The sequence below is a fragment of the Plectropomus leopardus genome, chromosome 22, assembly GCF_008729295.1.
Source record: "Plectropomus leopardus isolate mb chromosome 22, YSFRI_Pleo_2.0, whole genome shotgun sequence".
Taxonomy (NCBI): Eukaryota; Metazoa; Chordata; class Actinopteri; order Perciformes; family Serranidae; genus Plectropomus; species Plectropomus leopardus.
Window position 1 is genome coordinate 2,627,957 of NC_056484.1, and position 26,096 is coordinate 2,654,052.

A 26,096-nucleotide genomic window follows, 5' to 3' on the forward strand; every position below is an offset into this window, starting at 1 on the left:
AAGGTGTAAGCTTGCTATAGATTATTCAAAACTGTCCAATGTATATTTTTCATAATAATATTAATTATTGTGTTTTTTATAAACTCAAAAAAATACAGGGAGGGTGTCTTCTGAATCGCATACTAATTCTTTCTACTTTTAGTACAGCTGCCTTATATACTATGTACTTTTGCATGAATTATGCAAGCAATCACGTATGTATTTCTTCTTCGTAACACTCTCTCTGTACTTTGACTGTCTCGCTCTAATGTGTGTTACCATGGAAATCAAAGAAAACGCCATTCACGTAGCTCGCCAGAGAAAAATCTACCTGCAGACGTCTGCTGTTGTTACTTTGCAAAGTCTGTAGTTTAACCTTTACATTATAGCCACATACACAGTACCCATATGTACTATGTACATATGTATGTAGTTTAATGTATACCAACATTTTATATTAGTAAAATTAGCCTACAGATGCATTTTGTTTGTTTGTTGTTGGTAATCTCTGAAGCTGCGTTTACATGCACATTTTTCTCAATCTGATTGAAAATTTTGGGTCACCTGTTTACATGGGATGTCCTCTAATACGCTCTGGTGTTTACATGCGCCGACGCATGTTAACGAGCAGCTGTGTGACATGCGCAAAAATTATGAACAAAGTAACTTGACCATGAGACACATGCAGTTGACCGCTTGAGCGTCCTGTCTGCAAGAAAGTGCAAGAAAGTTTTCTGAATATTTGTTAAAAGATAAAAGAAAAAGAAAGCTAGAAAAAGACACGGCAATCAAGACTTGACAAAAAGGGCTTAAAATTATATTATCTGTAACGTATGTAATTATGATAATTTTAAATGTTTTTTTTTTTTTAAATGTAGCTTTTGTCTTTTGTCCCTTGAAATTTTTCCTTAATAATTTTCTAATTTCTTGCAAAGCAGCACAAGAAAAGTGATGTCATTCCAGATTTTAAAGGGTTAATGATAAAAGTTAGAAGTATAGGTGTTTATAAGCTGTGGACTTCAAATCCTGTGTTCAGGTAAATGCTTATTTAAATATACTACATATAAGATATATCTGTATTGTGTGAATTGAAACTTCTAAAAAAGCTGTTTTAGAAAAAAACTGAATTTTGTCTAGGACTAGGACTAAGTGGACAGAAATAGTAATATAACAATATATGTTGCACCTTTAAAAACAGAGTTTACGGAGTGCTTTGACAAACAGAGCAAAGCTGAAATAGGACACATAGACGGCAATGCAAGAGCAGAAAGCCAAACAGTTCTGTTAAATACAAGCAAGACAAAACTAGGGAAGAGTTAGGATAAAATTAAAACCAGTTGACAAATAATGCAAGATGCAGGACCTTAAATGTCAATATTAAATAATACAAAGAAATAGACCAAAAACAGAAGCAATAAAACCACATTAAAAGGAAATAAAAAAATGAAAACATAAATTAGAAGGGTAAAATACGAATAAAAAGACAGCATCACATAATAGCAAGTCTATAAAATGGGCTTTAAGAAGTGATTTAAAAGAAGTCACTGATTCTGTGAGCCCTAATAAAGATAGTACTGAAATATGGGACACTAGCAGGCAGCTATAGAGGCAATTAAAACTCTGCACCTGCAAAAAGAGTCAATGAATAGATAATAGGCAGCTAAGGAATGAAGAAAAACACACTAGTCGACTGATAAGTGGTTATAACTCGCTCAGTGGAGGACAGCGTGACCTCAGATAACACTTTATGCTGACTTGTTATAAAAAAGCCCCCAACATATGATGTCGTAATTTATACGTCTGCAATTGGTTGGTGCTTAACCCTTTAACCACACTATGCAGTAGAGCACATTCAAGTCACTATATCTAAGTTAGAGATGTGCTGGACTTGAGTGAACCTGATTGGGTTATCTCCACCATTCGGCTGATCTGCTCCCACAATTGGGCTTTTCTTTCTTTGTTGTGATAGTTTCTGACGGACATATGGTACAATTAGTGACGGACAGTAAAGCAGCAACACGTACGTCACCAGCGCCTGTTTGAAAAATTAATTGATTTCGAAAAAGAGTTGCTTAGAGCGGCTGCACAAAAACGTGGTAGCACTCTGAAAAAAGAGGCAGGGTGCAGCACCTATTCTCTTTATGCTCTCTCTCTTTATAGGAGCAATTGAAAGGATGCTGGAGCTCAGGGGGAAAAAATGCTATTGTGGACATTCAACCTTTGGTCTCTGACACACTGAATGGACGGTTGGCCATTGGTCAATGTCGGGCCATCAGTGAGCATCTGTTACCCTAGTTTTTAATCCTCCGCACTGGCGATAGCCAAGACTGGAGGCATTACGTTTTTTGGATTGTCCGCCTGTCTGACCAACACAGTCTTGTCTTGATTTCTCAAGAATGCCTTCAGGGGAGCTCTAAAAATTTGACACAAAAATTCACTCACAATCAATGATTAGCTGAATAGACTGGTGGTCATAGGTCAAAGGTCAAGATCCCCGTGATCTTTTATGTCTCATTCAAATAGACCAAAGGATGAGATGTTTAGATTTTGGTGGTCAGAAGGCAAGGTCACGGTGACCTTGCATTTGTTTAAGGCAATACCTCAGGGATACCCAGAGGGAACCTCTTCAAATTTGCCTGATCTCTCTCTGCCTGTTAGCAGCCGGCTGTTTACAGTCCTGTAATTTGTCAACCACTAGGTGTCACTGTGCTTTTCACTTCAGCTGCTTGTCCCAACAGTAGAGACCAGAGACTGAGCTCTGGTGGTGCGTGCTGTGCACTACGAAAAATGTGTTTAATAGAAAGAGGAGCGCCTGTATATATGATGGTAAAAAAAAAAAAAAAATCCTCAGGATTTGTAAATACGCTGTTAACCGTAATACCGTGATGCTGCCTACGCCTAATCTATATGTTGTTCAGTTCGTCCAACACGTGAAAGTTGTCAGCTGTGATGAATGTTTCGGTCTTTAGGGGGCACTGACAACATTATAGGGATTAAGTTTTTGCTTTAAAGTGAAGAAAAGGAAGCCTGAACAGATCTGCCTCAGTTTTTAGGTTCCCAGTGATGTGAGAAACTTGACAAGATAATGTGTGTGTGTGTGTGTGAGAGGACAATACAGTGTGTATTATCAGCTCCTGCCATTGGTTACCATGGTAATGGCCAAGAGAGCTACATTTTCAGGACACACACACACTCACACACACACATCCTGTTCACACCTCACAATGAAAAGCTTCTGACCGCAACTGAACGGCTTCAGATCGACATCCCTTCACACCTGAACTGTATTAATCAGGATCAGATGGATTTAGATTCGGAGTGACGTGTGAGAAGAAGAAGAGCGCGTGAACACATGATGCATGCAAATGTAGTCAAATGACTCCTCAACTTCACCGCACGATAGAAAGTGCTGGAAGGGAACTCAGAAAATCATTGCTAATTACCAGAAAAATCCCGAATTAATGGGAGTTAAAGGAGCATGAGACGTCAAGACGACAAATAAAAAAAAAACCACTGTGTACATACAAAGAGAAGAAAATATAAATATGCATAAAAAGCAACATACAGGGTCTCTATAAGTGTTTCTATAAGCTGTAGACAATATAAATAGTGCAAAGGAATAAATAGTGAATGGGTAATGTAATAGATTACTTTAGATACATGAAGTGGGTGGTTAAGTGCAGTATACATGTCTATTTGCAGCAGTGTGCAGGATTATAGATGGATGATACATGTTAGAGGTCCAGTGTGTAGGATTTAGGTGGATATATTGGCAGATATGGTATTTAATATAAGAAGTATGTTTTCTGTTCTTCATAATCATCTGAAAATAAGATTTGTTTGTTTTCGTTACCTTCGTTACCAGTATATATTCACATAGAGAGCGGGTCAGGCGAGTCTTGACTCTGTGTATAGTAACCTACTTACAAAGGCTACTGAGCACAGGGGTGAAAGAAGTACTCATAGTTTTTACTTAAAGTGATACTTTGGGTTTATTTGTAATGGGGTTGGGTGGGGCTTTTTAGGTGGCTAAAACGTTTTGTTGCTGACCCTCATCCACAGCAGTACATTGCTTAACTTTTGTGTCGGACTCCAGGCTGCTTCTCCAAAATGGGGTGTGCAAACTGTCATCTACTGTATGTAATACATGACAGTGGATAAGTACTCCGTATAACCCCACCTCAAAAAACCCAGACCAAGTGAAAGTAGTAATAGGTTACTACAACTGAAAAAAAAAAAAAAACCAAAACACTTTCACAAGTAAAAGTCCTATATATATTATTAAGTTACAGTTTTTTTATTTTTAACATTTTTCCTCGGCTTTAAAAACAAGCTAATTTTCAAAATATACTAATTTCTTGCAATATGTGTAACACTTCTTATGTAGTTAATTATTGCCCTTTTTTTCTATGTTTTCAAATGAAAGCAAACCAGTTTATCTTAATCTGAAATTTAACTAAATGTAGAGGAGTAAAAACTACTACTACTAATAATAAAATAGAATAAAATGTCATGTTAACCGAGATAACAAGAATGATTAATGACATGCATAACTGCAAATAACCGATTATCCGATGTCATTATCCTGAAACATAACAGATCGATTCTCACTGCAGTTTCTCTGCAGGATTACCGATACCTGCCGCTGCTCAGGTTAAACTTTGAACAGATGTAAAATCAGAAAATTACACAATTTTTTCAGTTTTACATTATGAGCTGTTTCACATTACCCACACAGTTTAACACCTGTGAAAAAATCCAACGGGGCACCGACCTGTTCTCCTCAATTTGCTGCTCGAATGTGTACGTGCTGTCAGTTTGGATGCATTCGCCCGGTCTTACCTTGTTGTTGTGCGGGTGCTTTCATGTCTCATGTAATCCTCTCAGAGAGATGCTTGAGATCCTGAAAGCCGTTTCTTGAGTACCATCTCCTCCGAGCAAAAACAACAAAAAAACGTCTTCTGTGAGAAGCCAACAGCGAGAACCACTTCACGTTAAATCTGATTATTTTTGACCAGAGGGTTGAGTTTGAAACAATATCCCGCAGCTTCTGGGCATCGAGGTGTTTCATTTCAAGTGTTTCTTCAAAAGGCAGACTTTAAAATGTGCTCTGTGGAAAATAATCCAGATTGTTCATCTTGACCGCAGTTCTTGTCTTCTTTAAAAGAAAGTCAGATAACTACCAGCTGGGATCAAACATTTCTTTAGTCATTCTTTATTCTTTATACATTTCAGAGGAAAAGCAGAAGTCTGTGCTTCATTATTTTGAATAGAAAGGTGTTTTTGATTCCTATAAGTGTCGGACAAAACAGGCAACTGAGAAAAGCGCTACCACAGCTTACACATAAAATATATTTATTTATGACTGAAGTTTTAATACTGATGCTTTAACATCTGCAGCATTTTAATAATGCAGTGCATTTACTCAAGTACTGTACCTACGTATAATTTTGAAGGTACTCAGGTTCATAGGGTCACCTGGAAAAGTCATGAGTTTTGCAAATAGCAATTTCTATGCCTGGAAAACTTTTAGAAAACTAAATATATGTCACTGAATTTTGTTTTACAAATCTATATAATAACACATGATGTGTTCAAGGACTGTTGGAAATTTGGAGATCCAATGATAATTTTGTCTTTTTCTATGGCTGTGTGAATGGTGTCATTTTTGGGGATTTTTAGAGAGAACTTGCCTTTCTTTTAAAATAGCTGAAACATTTTAAAGAAAAGAAAATCACTAAAAAAAAATCATTAAAAATTTAAAGATTTCAAGATATTTAAAAAAAAAAAAAAAAAAAAAAAAATATCCATTAAAAATCACCAAAACTTAGTCGTACATGTTTTCTTCAATAATTGCCAAAAAAAATTAAAGGAAAAAAGTGGCCAAAATTTCCAAAAGAAAATGTGGTAAAATAAATATTATACATAAATATATTGAAATGCTTCCCCCTTTTTCCGTCTTCCCCCATTTTAATTTCTTATTCTTTTCTAATTTATTATTATTATTAATTACTGTTATTAATTTATATTTTAAGGAGCTATTCTGCGTAATAGATACTTTTACTTCTATATTTTAAGGATATTTTGATGCAAATACTGTTGTATTTTACTAAGAAAAAAAAATAAATGCAGGACTTTTGGCTGTAACAGATTATAAATGAGCACATTTTATTTTAAAATCTTAATTTGAAAAAGTAGCAACTGTAGTGCACAAAAAATAGGCTCCAATATTTACCTCTGAGATGTAGTGGAGTAGTAAGTAGTATAAAGTGTGTGTGTGTGTGTGTGTGTGTGTGTGTGTGTGTGTGTGTGTTATCAGCATTGTCCAGCCTCTCTGCCTTTTTCCTGCCAAACATCCGTTTCCTTGGCAACCCAGACGGGAAGCAGGAAGTGTGAGTCACAGGAAGTACTTCTAATCTCAAGTTTTTTTTTTTACATTTTTTAAAATTGTTTTCTTGTTTCCAACATGTCCTCCTGCTGTCTGCGTTGCCATGGAAACACCCTGATTTCCACAGACCCCCACACACACCAGCTGGCTAGCATGCTGTAAGCTATTTGAGGCTACCAGTTGGCTACTGACTGACTAAACAGGAAGCTAACTGCCCTCTGCTAACGGGCTACCAAAGGTCAACTGCTGGTTCCTCGCAGGCTGCCAAACTTATGCTGCTAACGGAGTGACAGTTAGCTGAAAGCTGTCTGCTAACAGGCTGCTAATAGCTAACAGTGCTAACATGACAGATGGTTGACAAATATGGCTAAATGCTGTTAAAGAGGGTTGCACGGCTCATAATTATGCTGCGTTATTGTGATGCCGGAAGGTCGTAGTTTCCAAGTTGGGAAGTCGTTCGTCCGACTTTGTTGTGTTCGTGTGCTTTAAGGGTCGTAAAATGGAAACAACGTGAAAGCTACAAAGAAGTTGGGTTGCATTTTAATGCCAAGAGTGTTTAAATAAGAGGCTTATAGCTGTTTGCATTTTATTTATATTTTTATGTTTATTTAATTTTTTATGTTATATTTTTATAAGTATTCTAGGTAACTTTTCCAGAACAGCAGTTAACATTAACACCATATTACACTTTACACAAGATCAAAAATTTTCATTTAATATGTTCTTACCATTGACCAAACATCGACTTTTGCCCACCATGTTTATGCATTTATGACATCTAATTTGGAACTCATGTTATAAAATAATTCAATAATCAATGTCAGTACACCCAATAAATAGTATAAATACACAATGTCGACACATTTTAAGGTGTAGGATCCAATAAAACATTGATTAGTAAATTCATGATAGCCAGCTTTATGCTTTATTTCTGGTAATTTTTCAGTAAATCTATGGTAAAATTTCTGGCAGATGTTCAGTAGACTTTTGGTAAATTTTTAAATATTTTGTGGGAAATTTTAGTAAAATTCTGGCAAATGTTCAGTAGACTTTTGGTAAATTTTAAAAATATTTTCTGGTAAATTTTTAGTAAATTTCTGGTAAAATTCTGGCAAATGTTCAGTAGAGTTTTGGCGTATTTTCAATAAATATTTGGTAAATGTTTCAGAAAATTTCCGACAAATAACCCATAGATTTCTCAACGGAGAGCAGAAGGCTTTTATTTACACCTCAGAAAACTGTTACCAATACTTTTAAATACACAATGTCGACAAATTTTAAGGTGTACGATCCTATAAAACATTGATTAGTAGATTCATGATAGCCAGCTTTGTGAATTATTCTAAGAGCTCTTTTCTCAAGTTTAATTATAGGTCTATATTCGTGTTATATTTCCCCAAATTTCAGCACAGTGAGACATATGTTGCGTCACAAGTGATACATACAGACATTTCTGAAAGACCCACCATTGGTTTTCTGTTTTTTTGGGCTCCTTTGAGAATAGAAACAGAAAGATGGATCAATATTTAGAACTTTACATAATACTACCAGTTAGAAACATGGTTTACGTCTCTCTGTTGGCCTTGTTGCCATGCTAACAGCTTCATATTGTGTAACTGACTGAACCTGAAATGGCCTCCACAAAATGCAACTGTGTCTGACCCAATTCTGGTTTAAAACTGCAAGACAGCTCTCTCCGTCGTCTCCGTGCACCCTCGACTTCTCTTCTGACATGTTTTTTTTTCCTCTCCCCCTCCTCCCTCTCCTTCGTATCCTGGCCTCCCCTTCTCCTTTACCTCCCACCCACGTCCTCCCCATCTTCCTCTTGCTCTTCCTCCCTCTTTTCCTCCCTTTCTACAGGATGGGCAGGGCAGCTCCCAGAATACAATCTGAAACTCCGAGACCTCTGCTGCAGGATTACTACACATTAACTGCAGTCATACTACAGTAACGACTCCAACATTTACTACAAAACTACTTCACCTGCCGCGGATTCAAGTACGAGAGAAACCACAGCATCTTTGGAAACTACTTTATCTGCTACAGAAAGTACTCACTCTACTACTAATACAAGTACTCGCAGGATTACAACAATCCACCAAAGGTCCAACCAATCAAAACCCAACCAGAGACACAAGAACCTGGCACCTCAGGCTGGACCAGAACCAGAAGCCAAACCAGTACCGGACCAGTAAGCCAGTCAGACTCTGTTGAGTGGATCACACCAGGCCAGGACAGACCAGAAGAGACCAGTAGAAATCAGTAAAGGCCATTGGAAAAGTTTGATGGGACTGCTGACGATAGGTGAGTTTGAATTATCTTTATTACTGGAAGTGTCGGGATTACTGGGACTAAACTGGCTTGGATTTAGAACCAGTCAAATGAAATAGGACGCATAAGGATAGTGGTGACCATAAAATTACACATTTTAGAGCACAAATACCAAGAATATTTTTTGATTTGTTTGAACAGGATTCATTTCCTGATTTATTTGTCAGCGTATGCTCGATCTCAGTCCTGATTGGTTCACACAGCCTGCTGTACATCATCAGATTTGTGAACACACACCTACATTTTTGAGGAGGTCATAAGTATGGTTGCAAAGGGTTGGTAGTTCTGGTAAATTTTCAGTAAATATTTGGTAATTTTTCACTAAATTAAGTACATTTTTTGGTAAGTTTTCAGTAAATTTCTGGTACATTTTCTAGTAAATTTCTGGTTTATGTTTTATTACATTTTTGGTAAATGATCAATAGATTTCTTGTAAATTTTCACTAAGTTTCTGGTTAATTTTTGATAGATCTCGGGTTGATGTTCAGTAGATTTTTGGTACATTTTCAGTAAATTTCTGGTAAATTATTGATACATTTCTGGTGAATTTTCAGTAGATTTTTGGTAAATTTGTAGTAAATTACAAATTTTAAATATTAAGTAAATATATACTATACTTTTGGTAAATTGTATACTTTTGGTAAAGGTCTGGTAAAGTTTTTTTGGTAAATGATAAATATATTTCTGGTAAATTATATTAATATATTTATGATGATCAGTAGATTTTTGGTAAGTTTTAAGTACTTTCTTGGAATATCTGTAGTCAATTTCTGGTAGAATTTTTAGTAAATATCTGGTAAATCTTTAGTAAATTTCTGGCAGATGTGATGTAGATTTTTGGTATATTTTCAGTAAATTTCTGGTATTTTTTTAGTAAGTTCCTGGTAAATTTTTGATAAATTTCTGTTAGATGTTCAGTGGATTTTTGGTTAATTTTAAGTACTTTTCTGGTGAATTTGTAGTAAATTTGTAGTGGAAAATATTAATTTTATTTCTGGTATATTTTCAGTAAATATTTCATATGTTTTTAGCACATCTTTCAAGAATAAACTTAAAGTTCAGGGAAAATTCACATAAAATCTGACATACAGGGAGTCCATTGAGAGAAAGGCTTAGAAGAGTATTATTTTTGGGAGAGTTATTATTATTTTTTAGAGTGGAGTCAGGGAACTTTTTAGTTTCAATGGACTCATTGACTCAATGAAACTGCAGATTTTTAAAAATTTCTATTAGAAGAGTTTACAGTTACATCTGCTCATGGCAGTAAACGGTTTGTTTTCTATCTGCATGTTACGTAATTACAGCTAAAGCCCCATGATTAACGTTTTATTCCTGTTAACTCCCGTGGGAAGTTTCCACCTTGAATATTCTCTAAATTATGCAGCCCTACTAAAAAGGTCCGACAACAGCAGCAGATATTGGCACTTTGAGCCATTGTGGTCTATATATCATGGAAAACTGGACTGTGTAAAGTGTCCGCTGTGGCATTGTCTGTCTGGGATGAAAAAATATTGTCTGAACATGCGTTTCGAACGTTCACTCATACAACTTGTGTTACATCATATTGTTATAAAACACAAACACACTCTGATCAGTCAACATGATTGTTATGACAATAACATGACCAGCTGATCCCAGAGCTGTGTGGGAGAACTGATCTAATACCAGCCGATGTTTGCCAATGTTTACTCGACGTCTACTGACTGTTGGAGAAGAAAGTCAGTCTTTCACTTCGCTGTGCGTTACATAATAAAACTGATCACACTCTCACTTCCTGTGAGACAAAATATCATAGTCAGAGGACTTGTAGAAACACCTCAAAATCAAAATTATCCTTGTGAAGCACTTTTCAATGTCTGTTTTAAAAAGTGCTATAAAAGCTGCTGGGAGAGGGCGTATTTTCAAATTCTGCTGTTAATTAATTAATTTATTTTTGCCTTTTTCACATTTCTGCCTACCCCCGCTTTAATGGGCTAAAACAGCCCCAAAAAATGCGGTGTCAGCCTTTTTATCTTCCACATCATCACACTGAACTCGTCCCTGTTTACATTCACGGCCTAAATTTAAGACCAGGTTCATAGGGTTCCTCCACCTCTTCATCTCCACACTAAAGCAAGCAGAACTTTATTTATAAAGCACATTTCATTCCAGCTGGAAGCACAAAGTGGGAGATCCAATTTGGAAACACAAAATACAGCCGTCAAATGACCATAAAAGCAAAAAAATCAAATCCATTAAAAATAAAAATTAAACACTCACAAAAAATTAACATTAACATGAAGAATAAACCACTCAAAAATGCAAAGACATGAGTCAGAACTGATAAACAAAAGTTAAAATTAAATTAAATAATAATACTAAAAGTAGACTTTTAAAAGAGCACAATACATGTGAATTAAATCAATAAAATAACAAAAAAATAGAATGAAATAAAATGGATGGACCAATAAAAGATGATAACAGGAATATAACCAACAAAATAAGATAAAAGAGTAGATAAACCAATAAAAGATAAAACACACCTAAGGTAAAACCAATAAAATTGAATAAAATAAAATAAAATTGTTGATTACTGGAATGTGCAGCTAAAATGGGAATGTCATTTACTGAGTTTCAGGCACGTTTAAGGTCTTTGAGGTGTTTTTATATTTCAGCCTTTAAAGAGCAAATTACTCCTCGCTGACAAATACAAACACAGAAACCTTGATTCATTTTATCTGGTTTGAAGACGTGAATAAGCTTTTCTGGCCTTCGTTGGAACGTGATTAAATAACTCGTACATCTTGGACACAAAGTGAAAGTACTCCGTGTACGCAGAGAGGACGAATCAGCTGCTGCTGATCCCCTGAATGTTGAGGTGTACGCCTGTTGAATACTTCAGGCCCATTTGGTGAGGTACTTGTATACCTACGGATAAATTAATAGGCCGGTCTTGTTTTTTTGGAAATCATATTCCAGACACTTACTTGCCACTATCAGACTCCTTCCAGTCCTCTTCCTCCTGCTCCCTGAGGACATTTCTGTCACTTTTTGTGTCCGTGAAGCTCTTTCTGGATGTGAAGCTGATTTTTCATCCCGATCACGTCGCGTGCACAAAGGCTGTGATCATTGTCAGCTGGTAACACAGACGCTCTTCTCACTGTAGAGGAACACTGAGTGTCTGAATTATGCAAGAGGACGAGCGGCAGGACGTCTTCTGCACCTTTTATCACTTAAACTTACTTAGGGTTGCAAATTGTAAGCACTTTCCTTCATCAGTTAATCGGTAAAATTAATTATCTATCATCACGTGAAAAAAAAAGCCCATAAAAACTTTGCTTATATCAAACAATGCCATTTTTTGTTCTTAGTCAAAGCCCACAGCAACTTATTGCATTTATTTCATTTCATAGTTTAACAATTAGCCAATTAAATTTCACATATTCAATTAAATTCTTAATGACTGATTGATTGTTATCATTCCTAATTTAAACCAAACAAAAACAAAAATTATGGTAAAAAAAAATTAGGAAATTATGTTACAAAATTATTAGAATTTTGAAAATAAAAAAATATGTTTGTATATATTAAATGGTCAATATTGTGGTTTTTTTTGGTGATTGGTAAATTGAATTCTTTTAATTGCTGATGTAGAAAATATTTTATACCAATTTTTACTCTTTGAAACCCTAGCAAACCTTAGCTTGGCTTGATTTTGGTCAAAAACATGGAAAGACGGCAATGACCCAAAAATTTGCAAGAAATTAAAAGGAAAGAAATTTCCTAAAAAGGTTTTGAAAAAAATAGAGTAAAAAAACAAAAAATGCTTAAAAATTATAATAATTTTGTAACATAATTTCAAATTTTTCATTATGATATTTTTTATATAGTTTTTTCCCAGACATTTTATTGTAGCTTTTTAAAAACAATTTCATAAAAAGTCTAATTTCTTGAACATATCTTACCGGATTGCCTTTTTTTTTTTTTAAACCTTTTTTGGAAATCGCACCATTTTGTTCGGTGTTCAAAGGTTTAAATACTAGCAAAAATCTGCTGAAAACAGCACGAAAAAGTTAAGGGTTAAATACATTTAGTACTAACTCAGCCCCTTCTGTCTTTATTTAATTTTCATATATCAGGAACTCTAGTTGTTGCAGATCAAATCTTAAACGTCAGTAAATCCTTGACACCAGGACTTTTTTTGGATCAGATGTTTGAATTGTAACCAGTTCAAACTGAATCAAAGACGATTGAAAGCTAAAACAGTTTCCCATCAGGAGTCACGGTCGGCCTCTCGGAGCCGTGTGGGCAAACAAACCGCAGCAGTTCGAGTCTTATTTCCGGATGATCGTAGCTGCTGTTGTTCAGGCTGTGTGGGAGGACAGCGGCTCTGCTCGGGACAAAAACGGGAAATGATCAAAACGGTGACCCCGAGTTATTTCAGGATGAAGCCTCCCGTCGGTCGAATCAAGCAAGAATTTCACCTCTCAACAAGACAATGATGTGGAGCCGAAATCGGGGCCCGAACATCCTGGATCTGATGGGTCCTGAAGGAAACCTGAGGACGGTCCTGAGGAGACGTTACATAACTGAGCTCTGTGCAGAGAACAATAGAGGAAAACAACCACTGCGAGCAACACAAAAGCTGCTTCTGCCCCCACTGAGTGTTACCTGAAGGACCCATTCACATTTACAACAGCGGGCATAAAGATAACCAGAGACCGAGCGTTTTCCATCATACAAATATGATCGGAAACAGCAAAAGTGCTCTGTTTACTGAGGCGTGAAAGTAGCGTTCTCGGAAAGAGTGGGAATTATCAGACAAACAAAAGGAGGCTGAATAAAAGGAAGAGGGAAAATGGAAGAAGAGAATACCAAGAAAAGGATGGACCCAAAAAAAAGAGAGATTTTGGCATCCTGGGGCCATATTCATAAAGCCTCCAAGTGACGAAATTCTTAGAAAATTCGCATAATTTTGACGCTTTCCAAGAGTTTTACCTCAAAGTTAAGACTAGATAGATCCTGGCAAAGATAAAAGTTAAGTAGCCTTGCTTTTATAGTAAGTTACTGTATCATTTTTACAGTATGTTATTGCAAAATATTATAGTTTATACTTTAAAATCCTAGTAAGTAAGTAATTAGTGCACAAAGATACTGTCATTATTTCCAGGATTTTGTAGGATGTAACTATAGTATTTCACAATAAAATAAAATAAATGATACAATGATAGATACAAAGATAATGTGATTATTTTCAGGATTTTACAGGATCTCACTGTAATATTTCACATACAATTATATCGATACAAAGATACTGTGATTACACGCAGGATTTTACAGGATGTAACTTTGACATTTCACAGTAAATTATGGTAAAAAAATTGATACAGTGATATAGATACAAAGATACTGTGATTATTTCTGGGATTTTATACAATGTAACTTTAGTATTTGACAATAAATTCCAGTGATATAGATAAAGAGATACTGTGATTATTCTTGGGATTTTACAGGATGTAACTTAAGTATTCCACAATAAATTACGTAAAGAAAATATACAGTGATATAGATACAAAGATGCCATAATTGAAATTAAAGAATGAAAGTGTAATATTTTATAATACGTCACTTTAAATATGATACAATGATATAAATACAGTGTAAGATACTTGAATATACATTTACAATAAATTACTAGTGGTTGCATTACTTTCACAGTAAATTACTATATAATTTTTACAGTGATTTATTGTCAAATATTACTGTAACATCCTGTAAAATTCTGGAAATAGTTAACAGTGTAGCAGGAACCCAAAATACAAGTGTGATCCTGAAAATGAGCAGAAAAGGTCCTTTTTTAATGAAATCATTGTTTTTTTTTCAGACTGAAGCTGTGATATCTTTGCTCAGTAATCGACTGTGAATGTTGGGAGTTATCGTTTTGAAATGTGTAATCGAGCTCTTTCACAACAGCGTTTGTCACAGATTCAGTATTTGAACAGCTGTCTGAGCGTTGGCTCGCCTTTTATCTTTACCTTCATTTTGAAGGTTATTCCATCAAATGGATTTAATGAGCTTTTATTCTGAGCTCTGGTGAACAAAAAGGCCAAAAACTGGTTTTCAGTTTGCATGTTTTTTTTTTCCAACATAATTTTTCCAAAATAAGAGTTTCTCAGTTTTAAACCTCAGAGGAGAAACTCTCGACAGCTCCAGGGTCGATCAAAAGTGCTTCGTGGGTTTTGCAGTGTTTGTCGGCTCGTTGAGTTGACTCAGAGGGAGATTTCGGGGGGTTGAACCTGCTCATCAGATTCACCCTGCCACAGAAAACATTATCATCATTCGGTGATGAATTTCAGTAACTGTGGAGTTCAGTGTTTCTCTGCCGACTATCTTCCCCCTCAGAGAAGAAGAAGTTTTATTTTAAATGGCAGGAAGGTGATTCAGAGCCTCTGATTGGTGGATCTGAAGTGTTTTCTGAAGTGGAGAGACACAATTGAAGGCTGGAAAATCAAATCCTACAAATCAGGAGGCAGAAAGTGGACAGAAACGAGTCACTGGGACGTTAATACCGCAGATACGGTTTAGCAGGATTACATAAGCGGCTAATCTGTTGTTTGGGCTCCGTGTTTGCTGTTCTGTCAAAACAGGGAGTTCATCAACACCCAGAGAACAAATGTAGTGAACTGTCGTGATAACGCGACGACGGGCTTCGGCTCACAGCTTTTGTCTCTGTTACACAACATGAACAAAAGCAAAGAACTGATAGAGACTGTGTCCTTCCTGCCAGTCGTCCACCGAGGGACAGCACGCATCGTTTTATGGCTTTATTAGATGCTGTTGATCTGTTAAAGAAGAAAAAACTGGAGATGTTTGCAGTTCACGGTCAACATTAATCACTCTGCCCAAAGTGGTTGCCCAAAGTTTAACATCGTAAACTTGAAAAGTTTGCCGCCACAAAGCCTGATTGGTCCATTCAGTAAAAATGCTCCTTCTTATGTTTGAACGGTCCGTGATGCTTTTAGGTTGTTGAAACAGGGACTCGCTTTGCTTTGGGGGCCACTTTTGCAAAATGACAAGAGCCAAAGGGCCTGTTGCAGCGGCCTCAGACATGTCTGTAGGGTTTTAGGAGATGTTTTTAGGATTTTAGGACATTTCAAGGAATTTAGGACTTTTCTATGTTTTTTGGCTTTTATTGCGTTTAATGGACAGGACAGTTTGAGCGTTAAAGGGCCGAGGGGCTGACGCTGGAATCAAACCCGCGGCTGCTGTGGCGAGGACACAACTTGCGTATGTGGGATCCCGCTCTATCCACTGATCCACCAGGTACCGTCATATCTATGTTTTTAGGATGTTTCTTGGATTTTAGGATGATACTAGGATGTCAGGACTTTTCTAGGATTTCAGGACATATCTAGGATTTTTGAATGTTTCTAGAATTTTAGGACATTTTAAGGCTTTTAGGAACTTACATAGGACCTCTGCTCCTGGTTACAATGAAGGAATTGTAACCAGGAGCTCACACTTGACGCAGTCTCATTGCTAGATGCCACTAAATCCTACACACTGCTCCTTTTAATACATTTACTATTTCCTAAAATATGTTTTGTTGCTTCCCCGCCCACAGCAGAGCATTGCACAGCTTCTGTGTCGATACTTCTGTCTGCTTCTCCAAACTGGGGGCATATTGACTGACATCTACTTTATTTAATACACAGACTATGGATAATTATCTCAATAATTACCTCATAAAACCCCACTTTAAAACATCCCAACTGTCCCTTTGAGCCTGTAATGAGACATTGTGCGACTAAACACAGATTTAAAAACCAGAGAGAAACATTCCCTGTTTACATCCCAAAGGTGAATGTTTGCAGTTGGCCTGTCCATGACCTCCACCCAGTGCATGCTGGGATACTCTGCATCCCGCTGTGACCCTGAATGGCAGCATGTGGTGGAGGAAAAGGGATGAATGGGTCTGTAATTCCTTTAAAATCTGGTCCTCTGGCATTTCAAAGATTGCCACGCCGTCGTGTGTGCCGAGGATTCCTCCGCAGGGTGAGATGTTAGCGTTAAATATCGCTGCAATTACCGGGCTTTTACTGTAGTAAATGAAAGGAAGTGATTCATGTCAGTGAGCTGCTTCTCTCGTGTGTCCTGCCAGCTCCGTTTCATTACAGTCACTTCATTTAAGCCTGCTGCAAAAAAATCAACTTGCCGGGACTCAAAATGTGTTTTGGATATTGACTTTCATGGCGAATTGAATTATCGTTGAGGGTTAAACGCAGCTGAGATCAGGGACTGTTTTGAAAACTCTCTCTGCTGGTGCCTTCAAGGACACTCAGACATCTGAGGCTCGAGAGGCGACCGCTCAGCAGGAACATTTAAATGCAAAAAAAACATCAAATTCACACGATCCTCTACACGTGTTCGCTTCTCGTTTGGCTCAAAGCTCACTGGAAATATGACAGAAAGACATTAAAAAAAAAACTACATTTAGAGTGTTTGAATGGATCCAAGCAGGACGTACGTATTTCCTGTACTCCACTGATTTTACAGGTGCTGTTTCTAAGTGTCTCCAGATGTTGAAAACAGGCGAGAGCACAGGCAGCCTCCGAGGCAGCCACCGTCCCCGAGTCGTGTCCTGCCATGCAGAGAGGTCACCTGTTGACCTGTGCTCTCACCTGTTTTACAGTTTGCTGGCAATATGTTTATTTCTTTAAAATAATTTCCCCTTTCTCATAACAATACGACTTTATTCTCATAAAATTACAACTTTTTTTCTCCTAAAATTATTAGTTCATTGGCATAAAATAACAACTTAATTCTCATAAAGTGGACTTTTTCTCGTAAAAATACGACTTTTTTTCTCATAAAATTCAGATTTTATTCTCATAAAATTACAAGTTTTTCTCATAAAACTACAAATTTATTCTTAGAATAATAATAATAGTTATAATAATAATACATTTTATTTATGGGGGCCTTTCAGGCCACTCAAGGTCACCTTACAGAAACAGTAACAATAAAACGACATAATATCAGACGTTTGCTAACATGTGGCTAAATCAGACTGTTTGTACAGCAGACACACTCGTTTTTGTTCGTCTTTGAAAAAGGAATTGAGACTAGCAATTGACGTGATCATTAGCCAGATCAGGTCACGCTAACAGGAGAGAGTTTTGTAGAAAATTAAACACGTTGAATCACATCAGAAGTTGGACGATTCGGGGCGATGATGTTTAAGTCATGCGATGGTGTAGTTGGTTTAGAGCCTAACAATCGCTTTTTGCGTCTTGCAATTTCATTTACGCTTCGAAACACACAAAAGTGGTCATCTGTGAAGATTATCACGCTGAACAAAACATTTAAGTATCATAAACTTGTGTTCGTCACAGAGCTTATTTCTGGCGATAATCGAAAATCCTGTAAGGTTTTTGGCGAGGGAACCAGTGCGATGCCTACAACGATACGTCATCCCTTCACACTCTTTAGACGCAGCTGACTATCCTCGTAACAATTTGGCCACAATTTACAAATACTTTTGATTTTCCTCAATCACATAATAATTAGAGCTCCGAACTCCCGGGTGTTTGCTTTCGCTGAAGGCGCTGTGCACACGCACGTGCACGTGATACCACCTCCGCTTCATTTTGGGCCAGGAGAAACCCTGTCTGAAGCCCGCTGCTGCTCGTCTCTGCTGCAGGCTCAGGGATACAAAACACAGCACACCTGAGTCTCTGACTGAGCTGTCAGGTTGAGCTGTATTGTGGGTAATGTAGGCAGCAGAGTGTTTGAGGAGTCTAATGGTAAACCTAGCGCCACCATGAGGTCGATATCATTGTTTCATGTTATTGCTTCCTTATAGACAGATTTGACTTCATTTTTATTTTTGGATGTTCATCTGAACAGCTTTACACTCACTAAAAGACTCTCTTTACTAACATTTGATTAGATGTAATAACTTGTAATAAAGTGTTTTCTTTCATAATTTGTCCCAAAATTAATGTTTCTTTGCAAGAAACTTCTTGGAAATTATTCAGAAATTATAAACATTAAATAAACAGCCACCAACTCTAACTTAAACAGCAGAGAAACATTTTTGTTTTTGGATGAATTTTAATGTGTTTTATCCTCAGTTAAAGCTCACAGTAACATATTGCGTATATTTGGACAGTATTTCATGGCCTATCGATTAATCGATTAAATTACACGTTCGATTAAATTCTTAACGACCAATTAATTAATCATTGATTAATTGTTATGCGCTATGCACAATATATGTATATATATATATTTGCAAAGACTGGGATATATTTCATGATATTGAGATTTTTTTAGATAATTGAAAGAGAGTATCAGCAAAAAACTCTACTTTAAATATTTTTTAAATTGGTGCCGGTTATATTCAGTTTAATGTTCCATTTTTTTGTATTTTTGAGCAGTATACTGAAAAGAGCGGAAAACACAGTACACTTTATCATCTGTTTATTCATTGCAAGTAATATCTTTATAGCAATATTCATTATCACATATTTTTCTGATTTCGTGTCTTATTGATGACATATTTTGGCCGCAGCGACAAACACAACACAATATTTGAAGTGAAAAAGCCAAAACATGCAAAAAACAAACAGCCTTTAAACACTAGTGGATCAGTGCAGCTGAGCTCTGCACACATGTAAGATGCCTGCATCATCAATCAGTTCAGTATTGATCCGATATTAGAAATCTATCACAAGATGGGTGGCTTTTTGAGAATTTGTTTAATTTTAACCCAGATTCCCCTCATCGCGAGCGGAGATAATAAGGACAAGACAGAGACACAGAGAGAGTCAGCAGGTAGGATGGTAGTTTTAAACGGCATCTGCGAAAAATTGTTCAACTGCGTTGCCATAGCAACAGCGAGCATGTAGATCAGGGGGCTTTTTTTAACATGCACACACACACACACACACACACACACACACACACACACACACAGTGACACTGTGAGGTTATCACAGGATTCCCTGCTATTCCAGTTTCTATGACAACTCACAACTCGTCCTCTCTCTCTCTCCGTCTCTCTCCGTCTCCGTCTTTCATCTTCAGCTGTGTATATATATATATATATATATATATATATATATATATATATATATATATATATATAATGGAAGCAGCCATTAAGTTCTGACTTCGGCTCCATCTCAAAAGCATGAATGATAATAAAGTGTTAATTAGCACCAATGATGATTAATACATACGATAATTAAAACATCAAAATGTCTCCTGTTGATTAGAAAATAATATCAGCAGCAGCAGCAGAGGTTGTTGGTGGGAGACTGTGCAAACATTATCAGGGGTTGGCTCAACTTTTTTTTTTTTTTTTTAATTTTAAGCAAGACCCAGCTCTCTCTCCATCGTTTTAAAAATCAGCTATAATCAATATTTTTATATCAACACTAATCTGAAAGGTGGTGCTCGTACTGATACAGAGAATTATCACCTTCAGCTGTTTGGTGTTGAGTTTTTGGGTCGTGACAGCTGTTTAAACCTTTAACACCTGAGCCATATTCTGGATTTCTTTTTTTTTTTTTTTTTAAACGTGAAGAAGACATTGAGCAATTTGACAAGATATTACGCCCAACTTAGCTAGAAATTTTTACAAAAAAAAATGGTAATAATAGGATAATAATGATTATAAAAATTAAAAAACAGGAAAATTACCTTAAAAAATAGAAGAAAAACAAAGAAACAAAAAAATGGAAGAAAAGTAGGGAATGACCCCAAAATTATATATATATATATATATATGAAAAATTAAGACAGTCCATAAACTTGTTGGAAAACTGTTGTCTCAACTGTTCTGCAGAACAATCAGACTTTTTTCTGAGCTATGTGAGTCTGTGTGCGCGCTCAGGGTGAAAAACAGGATGTGATGTAACATCCTGCGGCCATTATTAGTGTTGGAGAAGGTGGAGGTCAGATCAGAGTCAGAGCGAGCAGACACGCTGAGTAAGATGTTGTCCCACAGTCGGAGAGAGACGACACAAAAATCACAAACATCATCTATTAACAGCAGTTGAAGGAGTATTCAGGTCCTTTACTGAAGTAAAAGTACTAACAACACTCTGAAAATACTCCAAACCTCACTCAAGTAAAAAGTCTAGGATTACAGGACATTTCAAGTATTTTAGGACGTTTCCTTGACTTTGGAACATTTCTTGGATCTTAGTTCGTGTCTAGGATTTTAGTACATTTCTAGGTTTGCAGGACAAGTCTAGGATTTAGGACATTTTTGGGACTTCAGGGACATTTGTAGGATATGAGGACGTTTTTTGGACTTTTTGATATTTCTATGATTTTAGCACATTTCTATGATTTTAGGACATGTCTCGAATTTTGGGACATTTATTAGATGTTAGCCCATGTCAAGGATTTAGTACATACCTGGAATTTTAGGATGTTTCTAAATTTAGTACATTTCTTGAACTGTATAACATGTCTAGAATTCAGGATGTTTCTAGGATTTTAGCACATTTTTTAGGTTTCCTGGACATTTCTAGGATTGTAGGATGTTTCTTTTATTTTACAATGTTTCTAGGATTTTAGGACATTAGGATCTTAGCTAGGAGGGGGTGTGGGGGGTCCTCCACTTTAACTTTTTTTATAAACAAGCTCTATTTTGATGCTATTTTATGCACTCTGGCACCTGTGTTCACTAAAAGTACAAAAACAATACCCAGTGTGAATCACTTTATTTTTATTGTGATTAAAAAATGATTGGGGGGCCAACCAGCATCATATCGGACGCCCATGTTTTGCCTGCGGGCCTTAAGTTGAGTATCACTGCTTTATGAAATGTGCTCTACTCCATCCCACCACTGTTGATGACTCTCTCACGGCTGTGTCACTTTTTGGTGAACACCTAAATGGAAAGCAGCCATTACTGCTGTTATTACTTACACCTTTGGAAATGCAAAATGTCTGCGGTGAGAAGTGTCTGTGGGAGGCTGTCAGATTCATGCTAATGTCTCTCTGACAGAAAGTACCACTCATATCCAGCTGCTCGTGTCATTAAAATGCAAGATACCTCTTAATTCAACACACAAAACTTGTGATGTAACTCTTTCAAGTCGGTGTATTTTCACTCAGTCGTGGCGTCATGTTAACATCAGGGTTTCCCGCCACAATTTCACGGACAAAATATCAAAACTCTTTCATGACTTCATAAAATTTCCATTCATAACTTACACCACGAACAGAACTGTAATGTACTCCTCACTCCAAATGTTCATTTTATTATTATAGGCGGTTGTCAGCAGGTGTTGATCCAGGTGTAAAAGCTTTAGAGGTTATATATTAATATTATATTATATATATGAAAAGGGGCTAATGTTTAACCAGTTTCTCCCACATTTCTAGCTAATTGTGTCGGTTGCTGACCAGTTAACTCAAACAGCTTTAACCACCTAATGTTGAACATTTAATGCTGAGATACTCAACTTACAGCCTGCGAGCCAAAAATGGTGCCAGGTGGCCCCCAACCATTTTGATCTTCACTATAAAAACGAAATACTTCACACCGGTTTTTGTACTTTTAGTACACATAAGGTGCCAGAGTGCATAAAACAGCATCAAAATAGAGCTTGTTTATCAAAAAAGTGCCAGTGGAGGATCCCTGACCCCCGACAGAGGTCCGAGCTAAGACCCTATTTGTCCTAAAATCCTAGAATTGTCCTAAAGTCTTACAAATGTCCTAAAATCCTAGAAACACTGTAAAATAAAAGAAACATACTACAATCCTAGAAATGTCCTAAAGTCCTAGAAATTTCCCAAAATTTTAGAACGTCCTAAAATCCTAGAAATGTCATATATCCTAGAAATATCCTTAAATCATAGAAATATTTCAAAATTCTTGAATTGTCCTAAAATCTAAAAACGACCTAGCGTCTTGTCCTAAATCCCAGAAAAGTCTTAAAATCCTAGTCTTGGAATCTTAAAAAACGTCCTAAAATAAAATCTGAGAAATGTCCTACAATCCTAGGAACATGTATGGGGCTGCTGTTTCGGGCCCCTGGCCTCCTGTCATTTTGCAAAAGTGGCCCCCAAGCAAAACAAGTTGAGTGTCCCTGAGTTAAAGGGTTAAAGGCAAGACAACTCTGTCCCCTTATCCCACAGACTGCATAATATACCGAACAACAGGGGTCGCGTCGTTCCCGCCACAGAGTAAAACGGATGTTTGATGTTTCGCAAACTTTTATTTTTGTGTTTTTAAAGGACTAAAAATAAAAAAGACGCCACCCTCTGAGTGTTTCTTTGACTGCAGCCCCGTTTAGCATGATTGTAAACATCCGCTCTGTTTCGAACACTTGAATTAAAACAGCTTTAATCACCTGAATGTTTAATGAAATAAAGTTTTTATAATTATTTTTGTTTCTGCCACCTTTACTGCACACTGTGATCACAACTATCTGTGTGTGTTTCAGCCACATGCCTCTGAGTCCGGCTGCTGACACCAAACATGATCGCCCGCGGCAACAGGCGGTTACTAACGGCAACCCGACAGGCTCTGCTGTTGCCAGGGACGACGACGCGGATGACACGCCCCCTGGAAACAGCATTGTCGTCCGCATTGGCATCCCGGACCTGCAGCAGACGGTAACACACACATATATACAGTGTATATGCAGTATATATATAACCATATATATACAGTATATATATAACCCCGAGTGGAGGTTATATAAAGGAAATGAATGAATCAGCACGACAAACCTGTGTGTCTGTCTGTCTGTGTCTGTCTCTTTCTCTGTCTGTCTGTTCCTCTGTCTCTGGCTCTCTCAGAAGTGTTTGCGGTTGGACCCAGAGTTACCAGTTTGGACCAGTAAGCAGAGGGTTCTGGTGACGTTGACTCAGTCTCTGTCGGATGTTTTGAACTATGGTCTCTTCCAGCCGGCGTTCAACGGCCGAGCCGGAAAGTTTCTGGACGAGGAGCGCTGCTGAAGGAGTATCCCCTCCCTCCCATCACGCCAATCCCATACCTGGAGGTAGACTTTTTATTTATTTTATTCATTTATATTTTATTTTTATTTATGTATTTATTCATTTATTTATTTTATTTCCATTTTTAAAAAATTATTTATTTTTTATTTTTATTTATGTATATATTTATTCATTCATTTTTATTTATTTAATTTTTAAAAAATCTGTTTTTATTTTTGTCAACAAATCCCACGAAAAAAATTGAAAGCAACTACTGAAGGTGTAAATCTTTTTTTTTTTTTTTTTTTTTAACGTCAAAAAGATTGAATACTCTGTAAGTTTATCTGTCTGTCAGAACCAGACCTGCATCTTATTTATTTTATTTTATTTTTGTGAGTGCAAAGGGGCTGTAAAAGACATAAATCTGTAACACTTTGAAACTTGGATCAACATCGCTTTTCTTGTGCTGATTTCAGAAGCTTTTCACAAGTATTTAAACCTTTGAACTCTGAGCAGGTTGGCCTCATTTCTATCAAAAACACTGAAGGCAATTAGAGTCCTGAAAGATATATTTTTTATTTCTTATAATTATTCAATTAAAATGATCTTGCAGAATTTTTTTTTAACTTTCTTAACGTCATTCTCATTACTTTTTTTTAACTTTTCTTTTTTTCTCAATTTCAGGTAATTTTTTTGTTACTTTTTACTAATTACTTATTTCAGGGTCATTTCTTTTTAAGTTGCTCATTGACTTTTTTTTTTCGATGTTTTTGAAAGAAGTCAAGCCAATTTGCCCAAATTTCAAAGGGTTAAAAACACAAATAAATTAATATTAATATATTAATGTCACTTAGTGCAACAGTGTGACTTGTTGATGTGGTTAAACAGCAGTGGTGCAGAGGGAAACATAATGTCAGACTGTAGACACACACACACACACACACACACTCACACTCACACACACACACACACTCTCTCTCAGTACTTGTTAGAGATGCAGTCACTGTTGGTTTTGTGTTTTCGTGGGATTTAAGGTGACAGATTCTGCGTTTGGCAACTTGTTTGTTTATGTAATAATCTTTTGCAAAAAGTAGCGGTAACCTTTCATGTCTCACTAACAGTTTCGTTATAAGAGGAGAGTTTACACGCAGAGCTACGTGGATGACAAACAGCTGGCCAAGCTGCACACCAAGGTACACACACACACACACACACACACACACACACACACACACACACACACACACACACACACAGATGCATATATGCATAAAATTAGTCTGATGAATCACTTTAAGTGCAGCTGTAGACATAAATGTTGTGTTTTAAGTAGGTCTGGACGATACAACTCCTTTCAGTGCATAATCATCACGAACATACAAACCCACCACACATAATTATATTCTAAATACTCTTTTCCGCCTGCGCTGACTTCTCCACTTAACGGATTCTTTTGGAGAGTTTATGCAGTTTTACCATCACGTAAATTCATAATTTAGGTTTTGTTTTTCAGGCAAACCTGAAGCGTTTCATGGAACATGTCCATCAGAAGAATGTGGAGAAGGTTTCCAAATGGTTGGAAAAGGCCTGGACCCCAACTTCCACGACTCCGACACCGGGGGTGAGTACTAATACACACAGAGTACAATGAAAATATTCACACAACGCTCGAATAGGAGATTTATGTGAACTTCAGGGTTTAATATGAGGAGCAAACCTCTGTTGGCAATGTCAAGATATATCTGAGTAATGGTGTCCTCAGCAAGAAGGTATCCTGTGTGTGTGTGTGTGTGTGTGTGTGTGTGTGTGTGTTGTAATTTGAGTTTCTCTGTTTTTTGGGGGGGTTTCATCCAAAAATTTGTAAAGAAAAAAACACTCCCAATTTTTTTTCTGATGATAAAAATTGACCAAAAAAAATTGACAATATAAACAATGATGACGACAATAATAATTTTTATTATTATTGTAATTATGAAAATAACAACAACAAAAACATGCCTGAGGGTTTGGAAGACAGGTTTTCTTTGAAAATCCCCAAATCTAAAAAAAAATAATTTGACTAATTTGATAATAATAATAATAATTATAATAATAATAATAATAATAATAATAATAATAATAATAATAATAATAATAATAATAACCAAATTAAATATATATCTATGTTCATGGGTTTGGAGGGCATGTTTCCTTTAAAAATCACTAAAAAGATTTAAAGAAAAAAAACTTGAATGGAAAAGATAAAATTTTATGGAAAAAACAAACAAAAAAAGCCAACATTTTTAAAAAGAAAACATGTCTCCTAAATCCACGGGTCCTCCAGTTTGGATAGCATGTTCTGTTTAAAAAAGTGGCAGTAAAATAAAAATATAAAACACAGTCATTTAGAGTTGTTTGCCTCTCCCCATAAACCAAATTAAAAACACAAGTCCTTCTCCGGTGCTTAAATTTT

At 36.5% G+C, this 26,096-nt stretch overlaps 1 protein-coding gene across 1 annotated transcript in view; it reads left to right on the top strand.

Annotated features, from left to right (window-relative positions):
• shank3b (SH3 and multiple ankyrin repeat domains 3b) overlaps positions 1-26,096 on the top strand; it is a 46,268-nt gene that overhangs the window by 2,417 nt on the left and 17,755 nt on the right. The window contains 7 exon segments of the mRNA XM_042511267.1: positions 8,228-8,671; positions 23,149-23,320; positions 23,507-23,657; positions 23,660-23,709; positions 24,766-24,837; positions 25,158-25,224; positions 25,227-25,265. Coding sequence (XP_042367201.1) covers positions 23,153-23,320; positions 23,507-23,657; positions 23,660-23,709; positions 24,766-24,837; positions 25,158-25,224; positions 25,227-25,265 — 547 coding nt within the window. The 5' untranslated portion in view covers positions 8,228-8,671; positions 23,149-23,152.